The sequence below is a fragment of the Pleurodeles waltl genome, chromosome 5, assembly GCF_031143425.1.
Source record: "Pleurodeles waltl isolate 20211129_DDA chromosome 5, aPleWal1.hap1.20221129, whole genome shotgun sequence".
Taxonomy (NCBI): domain Eukaryota; kingdom Metazoa; phylum Chordata; class Amphibia; order Caudata; family Salamandridae; genus Pleurodeles; species Pleurodeles waltl.
The window spans coordinates 291,109,763-291,125,959 of record NC_090444.1 but is presented as its reverse complement, the minus strand read 5'-3'; the positions used below and the strand labels follow the sequence as shown (position 1 = coordinate 291,125,959).

The 16,197-nt window shown below is 45.0% G+C and overlaps 1 protein-coding gene across 1 annotated transcript in view; it reads right to left on the bottom strand.

The window, feature by feature from the left end:
* MSH2 (mutS homolog 2) overlaps positions 1-16,197 on the bottom strand; it is a 530,159-nt gene that overhangs the window by 356,729 nt on the left and 157,233 nt on the right. The window contains exon 8 of the mRNA XM_069234037.1: positions 453-562. Within this exon, the coding sequence (XP_069090138.1) occupies positions 453-562 (110 nt within the window). The remainder of the gene's footprint in view (positions 1-452; positions 563-16,197) is intronic.

Genomic DNA, 16,197 nt, shown 5'->3' with positions numbered 1-16,197 from the left:
CACGGACTGATAGCCGCTGCAAACATGATGTACTTGCTGGTCCGATGTCAAAATCGGACTCTATTTGTTTGCCTTCTGGGGTTGTGGTTGTTGCACTCACATGCCTGCCTAATGGTGATCTTCCTTTACTGTTTCATTATGTCTCATTTTCCCTGAAAAATGGAAATCTCGGCATAAGCTACCGACATGAATAAAACAAGGACAAATGCGGGCCTTTGCTGGACTTGCCCTAACTTTGAACTGCAGCCAATATTTGTAGTCTATTTTGATTATTATTATTTTTTTTACTTTTCAAATGTTAGAATGATGGACGTCAAGCACAAAACATAAAACAGTGATGTTTCATACGAAATAAGTTGTATAGATCAGAGGATTTGAAATACTTATCAATTGAAAATATAAAGAGACAATGACATATTGATTACGACATACAAAGGAAACAAGTTGCATACCTGATCCATGTCTAAGGTAGTTTCTATCATTTCCTGATATTTTTGGAAATCATTAATTAGGTCGTTAAATGGAGTTGCAAATACTGCCAGCAGTAGCATCTGGTGAACTCCTGTGACAGAAAAAGAAATCAAAATGGAATTTTTACACAACTAAAATAGGTAAATATCTAGTTTCTCTACTGACATTTTAGGACACATGAATGAAATGAGCAACTTCAAAGAATATATTTTTTTTTTAAATAGTCCACTTATCCAAGTGATGAATGTCTACACAAATCTACAGGTCCTGCAAACAATTTCACTTGTTCCACCCGCACACTAAAACAATTATTTGGGCGAACAAAGAAAAAATTTATAGATTTCTTAACTGAGACTGGAAAATATAATACATGACCACCAAGGCCAGGAAAGATAAATCAGACACTGAGGGCAGCAAAACTTCTCCATGGGTGATGGTATCCACATAGAGAAAGGAGATGAGTAATCCAATGGAGCAACTCGCATTCGCACAAATACTTAAGATTGGAATTCTCCCTCTACACTTCACTCTAGCCATTCAAATTTAGTTCTAGATTTCTTCTCTACAATAATTATCTGGTGTGTAATAGAGGTTGTCTGAATACTTTCTTGCAGTTAATTTCTACTAAGTGATGTTTTGAGGGAGTAATTGTGGACGCCATGCTGATTCGGAGCGTCTGGGAGGGGTGGAGCCAGGGAGCAGCGAGGCAGCAGGGCTGAGACCGCGGAGGCGTTAAGCCGTTGCAACGCTGGGGAAAAAAGCGGTGGCGGTCTGACTAACGTTGAGGTCCATCGTGGAATTACTGAGGAATTAAAAAAGCGTCATAGAGCGAAGCAGGCGAGGAGTTGAATGGAACAGCCAGAAAAGGCTGGGGGCAGTAGCGGCCGCCAGTTAACCGAGGTATGGTGCGGTGCTGGGGCACGGCCGAAAGGAGTGAGCAAGGGGAGGAGAGGAAAGGAACAAAGGAGTCGAGTCTTTATCGTGCCGTGCAGAGATACGCCCAAGGTCTTGGAAGCCAGGGTCCCAGGGAGGAGCAAGGAGGTACACAGAGGTGAGGAAACCAACAAGGAGAAAGGTAGTGGGTGAAGGAGAAGGTGGAAAGTTAAGTCTTGGGTCCAGCCCCGGTAAAGTTCTAATTGCGCTGTTCTGTCTGACCACCAACCCCCCGCATACCCACCTGCCTGTCAGCTAATTGGTTAATCCATCAACCGGCCTGCCCACCCGCCTATTAACACGCCTGCTTGTTTGCCTGTCTGCCTACTGCACAGCTTCCCCATCATTTCTTCAGGGACGTGGGAGCTCGGGGGCCTAGAGCTTGGTTTTCAGCACACCAGTAGTGAGCGGGATGCACTAGGCAGTGGGCAACCTACTAGGAGCAGAAGCGACTGACATTAGGCCAGTGTGGCTTGCCACGCTTGGCTGTCCCGCCCCGCTCTTTTGGGCCTTTGACAAATATAACTACCAGTTGCGACACAGTGGAACCCTGGAAGCACCCTAAAAGCTTACTGTGTCCTGTTGACCTTGTTAGTGACTTGTTAGTAACTTGCTATTGACTCAGTGAGTAGAAACCTGGGCGTACGGACTATCTGTAGCGCGATTATAGTTTTTCAATAAGTAGGACTTCACGCTTTTCTTTTCTTCTTATAACTTGGTCTCAGTGGGCTGTAGAAGGGTGAAATTATGACCTTAAAGAAATTACGCTCGGGACGTCTGCTACCAGAAAGATCATGTGTAAAAACCAAATCTAACCTTCTTCGAAATAAGGATATCCTGGCCTTTCAGCTGAAAGGCCAGAATCAAATATTCTCCTGATGGGGGAAAAAGGAAACATTTCTTACAATGAACCAAAGCGAGCCATTTCCTCTAGTATGACTGATGGCATGGAGCTAAGTGGGTCTCCTCCCAAAAGGGTCTCAAAAGATGCCTCCTCTATAGAGGAAACTCCTATAGAGAAGTTCGAGAACTTACAGAATTCCCAGTATATTCAGAATTCTCCCAGGACACAGCCTTTGCATTGTCTCCTTCTTTACCCGCCATGTCGTTTAACTCTTCCTCACCATGAGAGTCTACTGGAAGACATCCTCAGACAGTCGAAGCGCTTCAAGAATCCTGCATCCATAGGAAGGTCGCTGAGACGTTAGTTACTGACCCCAAGACTTCACCTTGCCTGATCCGGATTCAGGTCTTTGTAGGAGATATGGGTATCAGGCTAAAGAGCGTTCTTCGCCTCCTGGGGAATCTAGGCCTATGCCTCCATCCACAGGTCTCCACTTGTTCAAAAGTACTCCTTCTTTACAAGATTCCGTGTATTCTCACTTGTCTTTAACTCCAGCTCAAGAAGCAAGTGGTACCTTGCCTAATCAACCCCCAGATCAGGTCAGGCTTTGTGCCTTCCTGAATAGCTTGGAAAATTTACTTTCATCAATTTTAAAACTCCTGGAGGAATTTGCAGGATGATCTGGCTGTATTCTTGACTCAGTGACCGCTATCTTAAACGAAATGACTAAAGATAATACAGATAATAAAAATGGGAGTTCAAGCTTAGGCCCTTCAGGGATACGGTCTGCTTTATCACTATAATTAAAGGACCAGACGACCTCCAGGACATGCTCTAAAGTTGAGGCGCGCACGCAAGCAAGCTGGTAATCCTCAATGCAATAAAATCTGTGGTAAGAGGTCACCGCTGGATAGTCCAGTGAACTCTATTCAATTTATTTTGGACACACCTCCGGCTAAATGTAATCGATTGGCAATGCCTGATCAGCCTGCCCAGAAGGTATTCCCAATTTTCAAAATCTTGCCTGTTCCCTCGCCAAGTGTAGAAGAAAAAAAACAAGAAAAACAAGAGGAAAAAATCTAAAAGTGTGAAAAGTTCGAAAAGACCAACGTGAAGGATCAATAAAAAAGTCAGAAGAAAAGTTCATTTTCCAGAGATGACAAATTCTGCGCAATCATGTCCAGAGTATCCATATTTTTCTCTGCAATCTACCTTGGTGCCTCGGTTGACACCTGGGTCATCTGATGTATCCACTAGGAAGTCTGGATGGGATCACAAGGAGTTTCCTTCCATCCATTCCCCTGGGGTGTCTCCTGCTTTGAACCCAACAGCTTCAGCATTTTTGCCCCCTAAGCCATCAGGACAATTTAACGGCCTCCTCCCCTTGGAGGATTTTTATGCTGTAGGATATAATGTTGACACCTAAACAGTAGACGTTATTCCTCTCTTTGATGCAGACTGAATTTTGAATAGATCTCCTTTGTTAAACTGCTTTTCAGAATCTAGTCTATTGAAGTAAATTCAAAGTTATGACAATTCTCTGGTCTCTTTAATGGATTCAAATGTAGGTTTTAAGTCAATGATTACATTTCGTTGCAAGCGTTTGATGAACTTGGTTCTTCAAAATGCTGACTTTCTGCAATGTAGGGGTACTGATGTGGTTCCTTTCTTGGGCGCTAATCAGGACAGGGATGCGTGGTGAGAGGGGAGGAGAAAAGTTTTTTTGATTGCTATACGTTTTCCGAGCCCTCTAATTTTGCCAACCAGTATGAGCCTAAGCTTAGGATGGATAGGATGGGCAGGCACTTCAAGTTCCCTAATAGGGAACGGTAGGCAGATGCTACTGCGAGAGATCCGATCTGCTCCTGAGCAAAAAAACATTAATGATCCAGATGGGTGGGGTTGGCACCCAAGTGTCCTAAATCAGGCACAGGGGACAATAGTCCTGTCTCACCCCTTTAACTAGCATAGGTCTAAATATTATTTCATGGAATATAGAAGGGGTAAAACATAGTAGGGAAAAATTATCATCTCTCAATCATTTAAATCCCGATTTGATCTGTCTTCAGGAGACTTGGTCCGATAGGGATCTATTAAGGGACAACTATTATGTTATTGACTGTATCGCCATTTGCTCTAGGAGAGGGCAGGTTAAGGGGGGAATTGCCTGCTTGTCATCAACTAAACTTAAGTGGAATTGTGATTGCTTTATAGGCCCTAACAACCTCTTTATGGCCTTATCCTTTCAGATGCATAATAGTTCCTGGGGCTCCATCCCCCTGCTACTGGTCAACACGTACATTCCCCCCAGAATCGGCCTATGATGCTTTGTTACAGGTCTTTGCTTTTATCAAAAAATGCTTTAGGCAGTGAATCCCCCCCCTTCATAGTATTAGTAGGCGATTTAAATTGTAAGCTATACAATCATGCTTTGTTGCAAGTTAGCGAGGTCGAAAGAGAGGCTGCCCTGCAAATTCAAAGCTGCGGTCTTTATCTGATCCTCCAGACTCTTTCACACGTTTCTCCAGGGGGAAGGCTATACTAGATTATCTGGTGTTAGGATACTCTGCCTGCTTTTTGTTCGAGGATTTAAAGATTTTAAATACTGCTGTGAGTGACCATAACCCGCTCTTCTTCACACTAGAAACAAATTTGTCAATGACGGCCCCTCAGGAGTTGGGTGGGTCTATACCGATCTTTAACAAAAAGACAGAGGTCCAGGTGGGATCCTTTAGGGATTTCAGCTGCTCCAGAGACCTGGGAGGTCGTAGTCTTAGATTTGGACACTTGGGAGGGGAATGAACTGCAAAATTATATGAAATTTAAGAAGCAGCTGTTAATTAATTCTTCTTACAGGATTCCCAAAAGCAGACAGAGGGTGATTCCTCTCCCATTACTTGCTCTAAATAGAGAAATAAATTGTTTGGTTGGGGGCAGTAGTTAGATTATTCAATTGCAAGGAATTCTCGGTGGCGTAATTAAAAAGGAGAAGGAGGCGCTTGGAGGCCCGTCTCACAAGAGACTCCTGCAATCGGCTTTGGATCCACCTCAGGGAAGCTGCTGCAATGGGTCAGGCTAGATGTTTTTGGGCATTGGTGGGGTAAGGCTGCAGGTCTAGAGTTAGATCGTCCCCCATTGCTAAAGCAGAAGCTCAATGGTCTGAGTTTATTGCCTCTCTATATGCCTCTAATGGGGTAGAATGCTTCCGGCCTCTGGAAAGTATGGAGATGCATTCCTAGACTTACCCATCAACAAACGAGATTAAACTGGTCATTCGCTCTATGCATCCCTCAGCTGCAATAGGTCCCGATGAAGTTCCCATTTCTGTAATAAAACAAGATATCTGTACCTGGAGTAAGATCCTATTTGTGGGCTTTAAAAGGTGCTTCCTCTCTAGAAGCATCCCTCCCTCCTTATTATTAGTATTATTATTATAGTGCCTTTATATAATAAGGGGCGATCATAATTGCCCTGCCAGTTATCAGCAGATTGCCTTTCTGCATGCAGTAGGGAAACTCATAACCAAACGTCTGCTCTTTAGGCTTTCCGATTGGGCAGAGAAGAATATTATTATTCCTCTGGAGCAAATGGGGTTTAGACGTAATCATAGTACTATTGATAATATTGCAGCATTACACGTCATTACCGAAAAATATGTGAAACTAAGAGGTGGAGCGGTCTATGCCGCATTTATTGACTTTTCAACGGTGTTCGACAAAGTAGATACAGACTTGCTGTGGCAAAAACTGGCTAATTTGGGCATTCCAGCTATCCTTCTTGAGTTAGTGAGAGCTCTCCACTCCTCTACTCTACTTGGTGTAGGATTCTTTTAGGGGTGGCTACAAAGGTTATCAGAAGAGACTGTTGTTTCAAATGGATTAAAACAGGTATGCCTGTTGGCACCTTTGCTTTTCTCCCTATACATCTCAGATCTTACTGCTTTCGTCTCTCAGAGTAAGGGTTTCTCCCCAAAAATAGCTGGTTACTCGGTTTGTTGTCTACTGTTTGCGGATGACATTATTGTGGATTTAACCCCTAAAAGATTACAGAACCTTCTTCAGACTTTGTCAAAGTATTCTGAATCTCACTTTTTAAAGGTTAATGTTTTGAAAAGCAAGATTTTATGCTTCCATGGTAATAGAAAAATGAAATATCCTAATTTTCACTGGTCTTTAGGTAATCAAAATTTGGAAATCGTGAATTCATATACCTTTTTAGGGAAAATAATTAGTGGGAATCTTAGCCATATAGCCCATATTATTTCCTACAAATTTAAAGCTGGTTGTCAAGCAAGAGGCTTGGGGGCTCTGCATATGGCCACAGGAAGAAGGCACTTTGTTCATCTGTTAGCGGTCAACAGAGCAAAAATCCCCACATACCTTCTTTACAGTTTGGAATTCATTGAAAGAAAGCTTTTGTCTGTTAATACAGCTGTTCCTGTTGCGGCCTTAAGGTTGGAATTGGGCTTAAGAAGTGTGTTTGCCCAGGGGTTAGCTGGGGTCATTAGTTGGGTCGCTTCCCTCATAAGGAGTGAGGATAATATCCTAAGGGCTTTGTTAAGGAAATACATTTTTGCGAAAAATAATAACATCAGGTATTCTTTCTGCAAGAACCTCTCTTATGCACTAGAAGGATGGATTTAGGCCTTGAGCAGGTCTTGGTTCTATCCCCCTTGCAATTAAAAACTGGCCTAAAACAGGCAACGTGGTCCCTAACGTTTGACTGGACCTAGAGACTTGTGCAAAAAAGAGAGCCTTTTTTAATTTAGCAAATTCCATAGTACTAAAAAAAGTACAACCTTATATTACATGGAATATTCCAAATAGGGTCAGGCGTTTTTGGATGCTGCTTCGCCAGGAATTGTTACCCTTGAATATGCTTCTGGTGAAACGGCATAGTTCAACTAAAGAGTGTAATTTTTGGCCGCCGAAACCCAAGACCTAATCCATGTTTTATTTATTTGTCCATTCCTTGCCCCATATCGGCATAAATAGTTAAGACCTATTTGTCTCCAGCTTTCTCTACTATCCATCGCTCAGTTTTTTCAAGCTTTGTATACCCCCAAAATGAATTGTTCTTCTTTAGAATTTTTAACTTTTTCAAATGTTTTTTACATGTATTTTAGGAATATGTATAAAAAGTTGAGGTGTTATTTTTAGGAAAAGGTGGGGGGAGAGGAGGTTTAGTCTGATGATGCACTTTATGTTAATTGCACTCTATGAATGGACGGGTAAAGACATGCAAGTGTTTTTTTTATATTTCTCTTTAATTCCATGCCTTCATGGGAAGTTGTGCAAAAGTAATGGCCTGTTTTTGTTTATATTTAACTTTTGCCTTTTTATATGTGAATCTATACCTGATGCACTTCATTATAATGATGGCCTTTTTCTTTTTTTTTTTTTTTTTTTTTAAACGTTGGTGGTCTTTTTTATAATGGTGTGTTTTATTATATTTGCACTTTACAGGTGGATAGGCAAAGTTGCATGAGTGCTTTCTCTTTTTTCGTTTTGATATATTTTTTCTGTAAAGCATTTTATGGCGTGGAGGGGTTGGTTTGGGAGGGTTTCCTCTTAAATCGGTTACTGTGTTTTTATGTACGTATGCATTTTATTATAATGACTGGTTGTCTTTTTAAGAAAAGATCGATAGTCTCTCCATAATAGTGCACTTTATTATAATTGCTCTTTAACCCCTTCTGTGCCGCGGACGTAGTGGTTACGTCCTGCGGCACAGTGCTGCTGTGCCGAGGACGTAACCACTACGTCCTCGGCACACAGCCCAGAGGGAGCGCTCTCGCTCCCTCTGTGTGCTTCCCCCCACCCCCCAAAGTCAGGGATGGAAGGGGAAGCCCTTCCCCTTCCACCTTCCACCCCGACCTCCCCCCACCCCCCCATAATGACGTCAGCGTGCGATCGCGCGCTGACTTCATTATCGGGTGCCGTCGCACAGGAAGCCATTTGCTTCCTGTGCGGCGTGGTGTGAAGAGGTGAGTTCCTCTTCCCGGTGGGTGGGGGGTTTGGGCCAAAGAGGCACCGGGGGAAAGGAAAGGCTTTTCCTTTCCCCCGGTGTCTCTGAGCATTCCTGCTGCCCGATCGCATTGCGATCGGGCAGCAGGAATGCCCACTAGACACCAGGGATTGTTTTTTTTTTTTATGTATTTGCCGATTTCGGCTTGCGGGGAGCGGCCCCTTGGGCAAGGGTCGCTCCCCTTTAGGGGGCAATTACTTAGGCCATTTCTGTCCCCCTTGGGGGCAGATTGGCTACTTTTTAGCCAGATCTGCCCCCAAGGGGGGCAGAAAACACTAGATCACCAGGGTTTTTTTTTTTAATGTGTATTTATGTGGGGGGGGGTGCCCCCTTGGGCAAGGGGCGCCCCCCCCCCCAAGGGGGCAGAGAACTGTTGGCCTTTTCGGCCCCCCTTGGGGGCAAATCGGCCTATTTCTTTTAGGTCCATCTGCCCCCAAGGGGGGCAGAAGCCACTTAGGCACCAGGGATTGTGTGTGTAGTGGATGGGGGGGGGGGGCGCCCCCTTGGGCAAGGGTCGCTCCCCTTTGGGGGGCATGTTTTTTAGGGCCATTTCTGCCCCCCTTGAGGGCAGATCAGCCTATTATTTTTAGGCTGATCTGCCCCAAGGGGGGCAGAAACCACTAGAACGCCAGGGATTTTTTTTTGTGTGTTTATTTTTGTGGGGGGGCGTCCCCTTGGGCACGGGGCGCCCCCCCAAGGGGGGCATTGACCTGTTGGCCATTTCTGCCCCCCCTGGGGGCAGATGGGCCTATTTTTGTAGGCCCACCTGCCCCCAAGGGGGGCAGAAGCCACTTAGACACAAGGGATAGTGTGTGTGTGTGTTAGTGGATGGGGGGGGGGGCCTTGGGCAAGGGTCGCCCCCCACTTTGGGGGCACATGTACCCAGGCCATTTCTGCACCCCTTGGAGACAGATCAGCCTATTATTTTTAGGCTGGTCTGCCCCCAGGGGGGGCAGAAACCACTAGAACGCCATGGATTTTTTTTTATTTGTTTATTTTTGTGGGGGGGCGTCCCCTTGGTCACGGGGCGCCCCCCCAAGTGGGGCATTGACCTGTTGGCCATTTCTACACCCCCTGGGGGCAGATGGGCCTATTTTGTTAGGCCCACCTGCCCCCAAGGGGGGCATAAGCCACTTAGGCACCAGGGATAGTGTGTGTGTGTGTGTGTGTGTGTTAGTGGATGGGGTGGGCCTTGGGCAAGGGTCGCCCCCCACTTTGGGGGCACATGTACCCAGGCCATTTCGGCACCCCTTGGAGACAGATCAGCCTATTATTTTTAGGCTGGTCTGCCCCCAAGGGGGGCAGAAACCACTAGAACGCCAGGGATTTTTTTTTAATTTGTTTATTTTTGTGGGGGGCGTCCCCTTGGTCACGGGGCGCCCCCCCAAGGGGGGCATTGACCTGTTGGCCATTTCTACACCCCCTGGGGGCAGATGGGCCTATTTTGTAAGGCCCACCTGCCCCCAAGGGGGGCATAAGCCACTTAGGCACCAGGGATAGTGTGTGTGTGTGTGTGTGTGTTAGTGGATGGGGTGGGCCTTGGGCAAGGGTCGCCCCCCACTTTGGGGGCACATGTACCCAGGCCATTTCTGCACCCCTTCGAGACAGATCAGCCTATTATTTTTAGGCTGGTCTGCCCCCAAGGGGGGCAGAAACCACTAGAACGCCAGGGATTTTTATTTATTTGTTTATTTTTGTGGGGGGGGGCGTCCCCTTGGTCACGGGGCGCCCCCCCCAAGGGGGGCATTGACCTGTTGGCCATTTCTACACCCCCTGGGGGCAGATGGGCCTATTTTCTTAGGCCCACCTGCCCCCAAGGGGGGCAGAAGCCACTTAGGCACCAGGGATAGTGTTGTGTGTGTTTTTTTGTTTTTTTGTTTGTTTGAGGGCTGTCCCCTTTGGCAAGGGTCGCTCTCCATGGGGACACACTACTAAAGGTATTTTCTGGCTTCCTTGGGGCAGACAGGCCTATTCTTTTAGTAGGCCCATCTGCCCCTATGGCAGAATCCACTTAGGCACCAATTTCTAAATGTTTGATGGTGGGGTGTTTGTCAACTGAAGAAGTCTTTGCATTTGTGATAAAAAATGTTTTCCTCCTTTTTGTTCTAGTTCAAAGCTTTTGCTTTATTTGCTGTGGCTCCTTGCGGTTTTGGCGGTGGTTGACCTGCAGTTTGCACAGTTGCATGTTTTAGGTAAGTAAAAACAATTTACTCCAAAGGAGTATTGTTGCAATGCATGAATGACATGTTTGTAGGGGGTGTACTAAATGCAGGATTGTGTGAAATTGTCCTTAGGTTTGTGCACAATGATATTTGTTTTGTCTTACTTCTAATTTGCCTTTCTTTCTTTATTTTTAGTGGGATATCATTGGTGATTGCTGTGTAGTTGCTGGTGAATCAAGCTTTTTCAGGCAAGTGAGCGGTATAGTTTTTGAGTTTATAACTCTTACTAACAAAGCTACACTTTGTTACTTGTCTTACACAGTGCTGGTTGTTGGTGGTGAATTTGTCCAGTTAATTTTAGCAGGAGAGATCATGGCTAGCCGCAGGATGACCGCTCAGCAGGTGGTTGGTATGCTTTTTGAGTCACAGTCTGATCATGACTATGAGACGGACTCTGCATCTGAGGCAGAGGAGGAAGTCAGAGATTCTGGCAGTGATGTTTCTGTTGGAGGGGAATCTTCTGATGATGAAGCCACACTCAGTGCAGATGAAGGGCCTGTTTTAGAGGAGGACATTGATGTGCCAATAGTGCAGCAACCTGGGGCTGAAAGGTTTCCCGTTATAAGACCTGATGTCTGGGTTGCCCCAAACATGGAGCAGCCAGAGTTGCCTGCCTTTACTGGTCTCCCGGGGTGTAACGCCAATACAGAGAACTTTATGCCTATCAATTTCTTTGAGTTATTCATGGATGATATGTTTTTGGAAGAGATTGTTGAGCAGACTAATTTGTATGCGGAGCAGCATTTGAGGGACAACGCTGCTAGACTTAGGCCACACTCTAGAGCTGCCCAGTGGATTCCCACAAATTTGGAGGAGTTAAAAAGTTTTTGGGTTTGACTTTTTTGATGGGGTTGATAAGGAAGCAGTCACTGGCTTCGTATTGGTCTACTAGTCCCTTGATGGCAACAGCTATATTTCCAGCGACCATGAGTCGTAATCGGTATTTGCTTCTTCTTAGGATGCTGCATTTTGTTGACAATGCATTAGCCTTGCCACGAGATCACCCAGATTCTGACCATCTTTTTAAGATTAGGCCTGTACTTGATCATTTTGTAGATCGGTTTTCGGAGGTCTATGTTCCAGGCAAAGAGTTAAGTGTGGACGAGTCTTTGGTCCTCTTCAAGGGTCGTTTGGTTTTTAGGCAGTACATTCCTAGCAAAAGGGCACGATATGGAATTAAATTGTATATGCTGTCTGAAAGTAGGACAGGATATGTGTATAGTTTCCGTGTGTACACTGGTAGGGATTCCAATATTGACCCCCCTGGTTGTCCTCCCACTTTTGGAGTTACTGAGAAAATTGTGTGGGATCTTGGTAGACGACTGTTCAACAAAGGTCACCATTTGTATGTAGATAACTTCTACACTGGTGTGCAGTTGTTCAAGGAATTGTTTAGAGTGGACACAGTTGCTTGTGGCACAATCCGTTCTAACCGGAAAGGCTATCCAAGGGAGCTTGTCTGTAAAAAAACTTGACAGAGGACAGTGCTGTGCCTTGCGGAACGAGGAGCTGCTAGCTTTGAAATTTTCAGACAAGAGGGATGTCTACATGCTAAGTACCATCCATGATGAGAGTACTTCCCCTGTGACTGTTTGGGGCCAGGTTGCTGAAGTGCGCAAACCTGTGTGCATTTTAGATTATAATAAGCACATGGGAGGTGTAGATAGAGTTGACCAGAGGTTGGAACCTTATACTGCTATTCGTAAGTCTTACGTTTGGTATAAGAAGTTAGCACTTCACCTCTTCCACTTAGCAACCTTCAATGCTTTTATTGTGTTTAGGGATAGGTCTCCAGAGTCAAAGATGACATTTGTGAAATTTCAGGAGTCAGTGATAGAGAGCCTTATTGTGGTGGAACAGGCCAGAGTTCCTAGAGAAGCAGTGGTGGAGGATGTGGCTAGATTGAAAGATCGCCACTTTGCTGAGCACATTCCTCCCACACCCAAAAAAGACTTTCCAGCTAAGAAATGTAGAGTGTGTTTTCGAAGAGGTATCCGGAGGGAGACTCGAATGTACTGTCCAGATTGTCCTTCAAAGCCTGGGCTGTGTGTCGGTGCTTGTTTTAAGAATTACCACACCCAGAAGAATTTCTGGGAACAACCATGAGTGTAAACTCATGTCTGTTTTGTATTTTCATGTGTTTAGTTTCATGGTTAGCATTTCTGTCATGTTCTTAGTTAGAGCTTTTGTGTTTGTAGTTTTGTAATTCTTTCTACTTAGTTAGGGGTTCCTCTGTTAAAAAAAAAAAAAAAAAATGATGCCATTGTGTGTGGAGTGGGGCTTGGCTGAGAGTGTACATATTGACTTGCTGTTGGCTACTGCAACACACTGCCAGCCAAACACCAGTCCACACACTCCCATCAGCTGGTGTGATTGTTGTATCAGGCATGTGGGCGTATGTAAGTGATGGGCCCTTGAGTGGCGCGGTCTGTCGATGTGAGTGTTGTAATGTGCTGGGCCCGTGGCTGGCGGTGTGAATGGCCTTGTGTGTGTCATGTATGAAAGTTGTGTGAATGGACTGTAAAGCGGTTGGTGCCTTGTCGCGGCTTTACAGCTCACGAGCTGTGAGTCATTGGTTCAGTTTTTTGCCTTTCAGTTACTAACCGTGCATTTCATTTTTGTGAAAGCTCTTGTTAGTAAAATTTGATCCACTGAACCATCACTCACCCTCGTGCCAAATCCAACCAGTATGTGTGGTAAAAATGACAAAACCTGCTCCGCTGTAATCAGGCGTCGCAGCACACCTGTGACACGCTAGGTGCCTCAGGTGGGACCCCGATGATGAAGCATGCCACCAACTTGGTTGGTGGGTGAGGGGTCTTTTTCACATAACCTAAGTGTGTTTCTTTTCAAAATTTTAGTGTTTGGCACATCACGGACGTATGTGGGCACATCAAAATGATATATTACAAAACTACCTGTGTTTGGGGGGAGAGGGCACCTATGTTTTTGGTCCTGTGTGCGGCCTTCATCTAGGGAAACCTACCAAACCCAGACATTTTTTAAAACTAGACACCCCAAGGAGTCCAGGGAGGTGTGGCTTGCGTGGATCCCCCAACATTTTCTTACCCAGACTCCTCTGTAAACCTCAAAATGTGCTTAAAAAAGCATATTTTCCTTACTTTTCTTCGTAAGATCACCACTCCAGCACAAAATTCCTACTCCCCAGTGTTCCCCTCAGTCTCCCAAGTAAAATGACACCTCACTTATGTGGGTCCCCAAAGCAGAGTCAGTCTAAAGATGTATAAAAGAATATGTCCTTATAAACTTGCTGTGCTATCCCCTCTATCTCTACAAGTTTTGGGCCTTATTCTGTTGCAGGCACCTGGCCCACCCACCCACACAAGTGAGGTATCATTTTTATCGGGAGACGTGGGGAAACGCTGGGTGGAAGGAAATTTGTGGCTCCTCTCAGATTCCAGAACTTTCTGCCACAGAAATGTTAGGAACATGTGTTTTTTTAGCCAAATTTTGAGGTTTGCAAAGGATTCTGGGTAACAGAACCTGGTCCGAGCCACACAAGTCACCCCATCTTGGATTCCCCTAGGTCTCTAGTTTTCAGAAATGCACAGGTTTGGTAGGTTTCCCTAGGTGGCGGCTGAGCTACAAGCCAAAATCTACAGGTAGGCACTTTGCAAAAAACACCTCTGTTTTCCTTCACAAATTTGGATGTGTCCACGTTGCGCTTTGGGGCGTTTTCTGTCGCGGGCGCTAGGCCTACCCACACAAGTGAGGTATCATTTTTATCGGGAGACGTGGGGGAACGCTGGGTGGAAGGAAATTTGTGGCTCCTCTCAGATTCCAGAACTTTCTGCCACAGAAATGTGAGGAACATGTGTTTTTTTAGCCAAATTTTGAGATTTGCAAAGGATTCTGGGTAACAGAACCTGGTCCGAGCCACACAAGTCACCCCATCTTGGATTCCCCTAGGTCTCTAGTTTTCAGAAATGCACAGGTTTGGTAGGTTTCCCTAGGTGGTGGCTGAGCTACAGGCCAAAATCTACAGGTAGGCACTTTGCAAAACACACCTCTGTTTTCCTTCACAAATTTGGATGTGTCCACGTTGCGCTTTGGGGCGTTTTCTGTCGCGGGCGCTAGGCCTACCCACACAAGTGAGGTATCATTTTTATTGGGAGACGTGGGGGAACGCTGGGTGGAAGGAAATTTGTGGCTCCTCTCAGATTCCAGAACTTTCTGCCACAGAAATATGAGGAACATGTGTTTTTTTAGCCAAATTTTGAGGCTTGCAAAGGATTCTGGGTAACAGAACCTGGTCCGAGCCACACAAGTCACCCCATCTTGGATTCCCCTAGGTCTCTAGTTTTCAGAAATGCACAGGTTTCGTAGGTTTCCCTAGGTGGCGGCTGAGCTAGAGGCCAAAATCTACAGGTAGGCACTTTGCTAAAAACAGCTCTGTTTTCTGTGATGTGTCCACGTTGTGTTTTGGGGCATATCCTGTCGCGGGCGCTAGGCCTACCCACACAAGTGAGGTATCATTTTTATCGGGAGACTTGGGGGAACATAGAATAGCAAAACAAGTGTTATTGCCCCTTGTCTTTCTCTACATTTTTTCCTTCCAAATGGAAGACAGTGTGTAAAAAAGACATCTATTTGAGAAATGCCCTGTAATTCACATGCTAGTATGGGCACCCCAGAATTCAGAGATGTGCAAATAACCACTGCTTCTCAACACCTTATCTTGTGCCCTTTTTGGAAATACAAAGGTTTTCTTGATAGCTATTTTTTACTCTTTATATTTCAGCAAATGAATTGCTGTATACCCGGCATAGATTGAAAACCCACTGCAGGGTGCAGGTCATTTATTGGCTCTGGGTACCTAGAGTTCTTTATGAACCTATAAGCCCTATATATCCCCGCAACCAGAAGAGTCCAGCAGACGTAACGGTATATTGCTTTCGAAAATCTGACATTGCTGGAAAAAGTTACAGAGTAAAACGTAGAGAAAAATTGATGTTTTTTTCAACTCAATTTCAATATTTTTCTTTTTCAGTTGTTATTTTCTGTAGGAAACCCTTGTAGGATCTACACAAATTACCCCTTGCTGAATTCAGATTTTTGTCTACTTTTCAAAAATGTTGCGGTTCCTGGGATCCAGCGTTGGTTTCATGCCCATTTCTGTCACTGACTGGAAGGAGGCTGAAAGCACAAAAAATCGTAAAAATGGGGTATGTCCCAGTAAAATGCCAAAATTGTGTTGAAAAATTGGGTTTTCTGATTCAAGTCTGCCTGTTCCTGAAAGCTGGGAAGCTGGTGATTTTATCACCGCAAACCCTTTGTTGATGCCCTTTTCAGGGAAAAAAATCACAAGCCTTCTTCTGCAGCCCATTTTTCCAATTTTTTTGAAAAAAATGAACTTTTCACTGTTTTTTGGCTAATTTCTTGGCCTCCTTCTGGGGAACCCACAAAGTCTGGGTACCTCTAGAATCCCTAGGATGTTGGAAAAAAAGGACGCAAATTTGGCGTGGGTAGCTTATGTGAACAAAAAGTTATGAGGGCCTAAGCGCGAACTGCTCCAAATAGCCAAAAAAAGGCTCGGCACAGGAGGGGGAAAAGGCCTGGCAGCGAAGGGGTTAAGGGACGGATGGGGAAAGATATACGAGTGCTTCCTCATATCTTTAACACAATGCTTCTTTTTGGGCAGAAGTGTAATGCATTTGATGGCTTATGTTTATATAACTC